This window comes from Myotis yumanensis, unplaced genomic scaffold (genome assembly GCF_028538775.1).
Source record: "Myotis yumanensis isolate MYYU_CA2020_CCGP unplaced genomic scaffold, mMyoYum1.0.hap1 SCAF_2, whole genome shotgun sequence".
Lineage (NCBI taxonomy): Eukaryota > Metazoa > Chordata > Mammalia > Chiroptera > Vespertilionidae > Myotis > Myotis yumanensis.
In genome coordinates this window covers 13,943,539-13,949,538 of record NW_027223753.1, presented here as the reverse complement: position 1 = coordinate 13,949,538, position 6,000 = coordinate 13,943,539, and the positions used below count along the sequence as shown (strand labels likewise).

Here is a 6,000-nt window from a genome sequence, read left to right as displayed (position 1 = left end):
TTTATAACTAAAGTGTTTATTTCCATTCAATTCACTAACCGGTTGGTCCGCTCAGGTGCCTGCCTTTGCTCACAGGAGGGAGGCTGGCCAGACCCCTTGGCTGATGGGTTTTCCCATGGCCAAGACCCTTCAGATCTGGGCAGAGGTCTGGAGGAGGGAAGGGGGTAGGGGAGCAACACGCTTTCTCCCAGGAGGAAAGGAGCATGCCTGCACACATCTCTGAGGGTGATGCTCTGGAAGCTGGGATATCACAGTGAATGATCTGGGTCCGGGCCTGATGCAGCTTGGTTTGGGCTCCCAGAGGCGAAACTGGGAACTGGCCATGTGAGGGCAACTCAGGAACCTCCAAGGGGCCTATTTGCCTGGAAAGCACTGAATATATTGGGGCAGAAGGAGAGTGGACAAGTGGGCAGAGAATTCTGGCGCTGCAGCCTCGGGCCTACTTCCTGCTCGATCTGTTGCTTTCAAGAACAGTCCTGGGGGAGGGGATGCTCCTTCACCTTGGCCCCCCAGCTCTGCCCAAATCTCACTCAGTCTATGAGGGGCCCAGATGGCCCTGTGGCAGTCGGCTTTGGTGAGGCCTGGCGGCAGGTGGGAGCTCTATTCGGAGGAGGGAAGGGTGTCAGTGAAAACCATATAAAAATCCAGATATGTGCATATAAAATCTCGCCCTTGGTGTATTGCCTAAGTCATTAAGCTGAAAGCACCTTCTTCCTGGAGAAGGATCAAAGTCCTCAAAAGGTAGGAAATGTCAAAGTGTCACTTCATTGTCATTAAAAAAAAACAAAACAACAACCAACAAACAAACCCCTAAACCAAATTCACCCCTGACCAAAATATGCCCCCCAGTCCACGAATCGCTGTAAACAAACCCAGACGCAGGCACAACCGTCCTCAGTGGCAGTTGTAGCTGATGGTGGTCACTGCAGCACCAGTCCTCCATGTAGGGGCTGTCGGGAGTGGGCGCCCGGTGGGCCGGGCGGCTGGCTGTGCACGTGATAATGGACGTGGAGCTGCAGACCTGGGGGGTGGCAGCCTCAGGGCGGCTGACCTTCCCGGGTCCCTGTGTTCTCCCTGACCCAGGAAGACAAGAGTCCCTTTTCAGCCCCATAGGCCAATCGGAGAAACACGTCTTTTTCATTGGAGTTTCTAAAATATTCTCCAAAGACAGAAGGATTCTTCTGTTTGCCCAGTGGCAGTAGGAATGGATATTCCCAGAGTGGCTCCCAGGTGGCTGCCCGTCTGTCCGCCTGGCACGTGGCTGTTGAGCGAGGCCTGGAAGAGCAGCCTGGGGGCGGGAGAGAAGAGTGACCCTGGTCTCTCCCTTTCACATTTGTTTTCCTGAAAGTGTTTCTTGGCTCCGGCCAGGTCGCCTTCCCAGAGGGAGTTGGAGAGAAACTGCTTTTGAGCTCCAATTGGACCGTCGCATGAATCTCCCAAGCCCTTTTTCTTTTCCCCCAAGAACAATGATCGCTTTCCTTATGAGAATCCTCTTTAAAAAATAGTCCTTGTATTTCCCGCCCCCTCCCAGGATCTGTTTTCTTTTGTCCCCGTTCCCTTTTTTCCCATCATCTGAGTTGCACGTGCTCTTGGTGACGTCTCATGGCTGGCGGGCTGCTTGGTTCTTCCTGTTGCCGTGGCCTCCTGGCAGGTGGCTGACCCTTCGGTAGACAGAGAGCCAGGGAGGCCAGCATGTGGGGTGGAGGGGGCAGGGCCTGGAGGAAGAGGTGAGCCGAGGCAGGTGAACGTCAAACCTCCACAGACTGGATCTGGTTCATCTGTGCCCGCATCACCTGGATACTGTTCAGGATTTTTTTCTGGTGGCCAGCCAAGGTGACCCCAACCCGGAGAATGTCCCTTGGGGAGAAAAGCACGTGTGTTAGGGAAATGTGGGGGTGGAGGGGACCTTGGGTCAGGCAGAGAGCTGCCTGGGCTTCTCCAGGGTTTCCTGCTAAAGAGAGCAGGGGGCCCAGCCGGCGTGGCTCCGTGGTTGAGCGTCGACCTATGAGCCCGGAGGTCATGGTTCGATTCCCAGTCAGAGCACATGTCCGGGTTGCAGGCTTGAGCTCCAGTGGGGGATGTACAGGAGGCGGCCAGTCACTGATTCTCTCTCATCATTAATGTTTTTCTCTCTCTTTCCCTCTCCCTTCCTCTCTCTGAAGTCAATACAATTATTAAAAAAAGAAAAGAAAAAAGAGAGAGAGAGCAAGGGGAGGGATGAGGGGTGTGGAGGAGGGGTGGGCATCTGGAGCTGAAGTGAGTGACTACATGAGGTGGCAGGAGCACGTGCTGGGAGTCAGGGATCTAGGTGCCATCGGCTCTGCTTCTGGGAAAAGAATCTGCATTTACTAGGCACCCCCTCTATGTCTCTGTTGCTCCTCCTACAAACCCCCAGTTCACAGAAGGAAAAACTGGGGCTGAGGGAGCTTCTGTGATTTGCCCAAGGTCACACAGCCAGTGGGTGGCAGGCGGACCTGGGTGTCGATCAGAATGCGACTCCAGAGTTGGCCATCTCACCCTTTGGTCCCCACATTCCTGCTGGGACACTGCCTATCTTCCACTCTCCCGAGCCCCCCGCTTGGGAGGGTGGGTGGAGGCAGCTGGGCACTTACTCCATCATCATCTGTGACACGACATCGAAGGAGGTGAAGCCAGCATTGGCGAAGCTCTCCTTGTACTGCCCCATCTTGATGGCCTCTAGCCACTCATCCACTGTGTTAAAGCTGGTGTAGTCAGGGATCGTGCGGTCCAGCAGTGGCAGGTTGATGCTACGGGTGGGGTGGGCAACAGAAGATGGTCAGGGCACATGCTAGCAGAGGGGACAGGGTACGGATGGGCTGCAGGTGTACCTGCATGTGTGTATCCGTCAGCATGAACACAGGTGAGTGTGCATGTATGTGCGTCTCTCCCTGTGGGTAGTTGTGAGTTTGAACCCGCGTACATGTGCACACATAGATGTGTGAATATGAGAAAGCAAGTGTGCAGGACTCACAGCGGGGGCCACCTGGAAAGTCTGGGGAAGCCTCTACAGGGACTGCTGAGAGGCTGGACCATGTGTGAGGCGGGTCACACTTCTTACTTCAGCAGGAGGGAGTGCAGCGGGACTTACTGCTGATGACCCCTGCCTCCTCCCCAGTGCCATTCTCCATCCTTGTCCACCCTGGTTGTGCTGTAAGAAGCTAAATTGTGGACCGACTCTCCAAAGTCCAGACAAAGCTGGTGCACTAATGGGAAGGACTTCCTGGCTGGCTCATTAGGCTAAAAGCTCACAGTATTTGTATCCGGAAAGTCAGGAGCTGTTGACTCAAGGTCAAGGTGAGAAGCGACAGGTAGAGGCCAACACGAAGATCTGTTGGCCACACGAACTTGGTGTGTGAGTCTCTGACACAGCTAGCCCTGGACCCCAAGGACACCTGACTGGACCCCTGCCCCTCAGCATCCCTGTGTGATTGAGAGTCCCAGAGAGGGCAGGGTCATGAGTGGGGCCTGTGACAGCGCCCAGGCAAGGCTGTGGTGGCTAGAGGTGTGATGAGCCCACTGTGGAGGCACGTGTGTGTGCTCAGGTGCCTATGGATGTATGTAAGTGTGAGTGTGAGAATGGGTATCTTCATGTATGAAATTGTGTGCGCGAGAGGGAGAGCATAAGCATGAGCACTTGTGCCTATGTTCATACATATGTGTAGGACTATGTTCTTGTGCATGTGTGCACATGTTTGTGTGTGTATGTGTGTGTGGGGGGCTGTGTCAAGGAGGACGCAAACACAAGTTAGAGAGTACAGGTTTGAGTGTGAGGGTAGTTAGGGAGGAAACTTAGTGATGAGTAAATCCATTTACTAACGAAGATTCTGCTAACTTTTCTTAAACACCGTCCTATCTGACCATTCTTTAAAAGTGCTTCCTCTCCCACCACTGTGTCCTGCACTCCTCTGCACCCCAAAGCAGTGCAGATACCCAACAAACTATCCTTCTCCATCCCAATTCAGGCAGAGTATCTGCTTGAGGCAGGGTAGCCAGGGTGGGAGGATATTTGGAGAGGGTAAGGGCCAACTGGGGCGGAGCCATAGAGAAGGGGCAGGGCCATACCCAGAAGAGAGGGGCGCCATGGCTTTGAGGCTGTTGGGGTTGCGGATCATCTTGTCCAGCGTGTTGACGATCTGACCAAACTTGGGCCGGTGGTTGCGGTCCTTCTGCCAGCAGTCCAGCATAAGCTGGTGCAGGGCGCTTGGGCAGTCCATGGGCGGTGGCAGCCGGTAGTCCTGCTCTATGGCATTGATTACCTGGGGACAACAGAGGGGCTGCGTGGGTTGGGTGGGTGGGTAAGAGCATCTGCCCTCTGGCCTGGCCTACCGTTCCTCCAGTGCACTGCAGGACACACCTATTTGGTTGCCCTCCACCTCTTCCAGGCAACCTTCCAGGTCCAACCCAGGGATGGACCTCACCTGGGCTCCCACCAGGTATAGCCCCAGTCTAACCTGGCAGCTGTTTGCTTGCCTCCCCCGCCCCAATCTTAGGAAATCCAGAACCCTGAGATAGCCTCTGCCTCAGGACCCACCCTCTCTCCCATCTCGTAGCCCCTCCTGGCTTTGATGGCCTGAGGACTCCTCCTTCCGGCTCATGATCACACGCTTGACTTCAGTGCCATTTACAGCTCCAGGTGAGCGATACCTTCCTTGTCAGGCCTCACAGCACAGACTTGTACCCCTTCCCATGGCTCCCACCTGGCTCCTCTGTCAGGGAATGGAACTCAGACACCTGCCTCCAATCTGTCCTGCCACTGGGGCAGACTCATCTTCCCCAGCTCGACGGGGTCACCCTCCCCGCACAGGCAGCTCCTTCAAGTCCTTCCTGTCTGCATTGTTGCAAATAGGAATTCCTTGAGTTGGCTTTCAAACACCCCATTATTGAACCTCATCAGCCTTTCCAACCAGCTTTTCTCTCCGCTGCTCCCAACACAACCCCTCACCACCCCACCTCTGTGCCTTGGCACAGGCCCTTTCCACTGGAATCCCTCACGTCTGCAAGTCCCACTGCTGTGTGAGTCCCCCTGTCCCGTGAAGACTTCCTGATCCTGCCCACACTACTCTTGTCTCAACATTTGCCTTCTCCAGTTTAGCACCTGGTCCTAAGAGTTCCCGATAACTGCATCTGGTGCCCAGAGTAATTGGGTTGTCCCCAAAGTAAACACTTGAGGGGCAGACAGTCTCACTCAGGGCTGGCCACAAGGTGAATACATCCTCGAGATTTGCTGATTTGTAGATGATGGACCTTCCTACTCCTGAGCCCCTGGAGAGTCTGGGGTCCTGTGCAGACATGTGAATCAGCCATTACAGGCTGGGAGCTGCCCTTGCCCAGGATCTCAGAGGCGGTGCTCCCACTCTCTGGGAAATCAGCAAAAGGCCAGGAATGTGGATCTTCCCCTTCCCCATCTGGCTGGACAGAGACGCTCTCTCCTGGAGACTTACGTCCTGGTTGGTCATGTCCCAGTAGGGCCGCTCCCCGTACGACATCACTTCCCACATGACGATGCCATAGCTCCACACGTCGCTGGCTGAGGTGAACTTCCGGTACTGGATGGCTTCTGGGGCTGTCCAGCGGATGGGGATCTTCCCACCCTGTGGAGCAGAACGAGGAGGGTGGATGGGTAGGAAGCTGACCGGTCTGGCCTCTGCTCTCAACATGCCCCGCCATATGCCCTGTGCCGTACCAGTCATTGGAAGCATCTTCCTGTTCCCAAACTCACCATACGGCTTCAGATCTCGGGGCATTTGCACATGCTATTCCTCTGCAGGCAGTAGCTTTCCCCACTCTCCCCTCTGGAAACCTCCTTCTCATCCTTTAAGTCCCTCTGAAAGTCTTTCCTTAAGTCCCAATTGTTGCTCACTCTGTTGAATCCCACAACTGTGCCTGTATCTCTCCATCAAGGAGGCACTTCCCATACACAGCAGTACTCCGGTCATTTGCTATTTGCCTGGCTCCGACTGTACTGTCTCCGAGCTCTCC

The 6,000-nt window shown here is 54.9% G+C and overlaps 1 protein-coding gene across 4 annotated transcripts in view; it reads right to left on the bottom strand.

The window, feature by feature from the left end:
• EPHB2 (EPH receptor B2) overlaps positions 1-6,000 on the bottom strand; it is a 180,603-nt gene continuing 174,603 nt past the window's right edge. For all 4 annotated transcript variants that reach the window (XM_070404317.1, XM_070404319.1, XM_070404318.1 and 1 more), the window contains 4 exons: positions 5,463-5,612; positions 4,084-4,277; positions 2,613-2,768; positions 1-1,857 (listed from right to left, as the gene is read on the bottom strand). In XM_070404317.1, the coding sequence (XP_070260418.1) occupies positions 1,749-1,857; positions 2,613-2,768; positions 4,084-4,277; positions 5,463-5,612 (609 nt within the window). In that variant the 3' untranslated portion in view covers positions 1-1,748. The remainder of the gene's footprint in view (positions 1,858-2,612; positions 2,769-4,083; positions 4,278-5,462; positions 5,613-6,000) is intronic.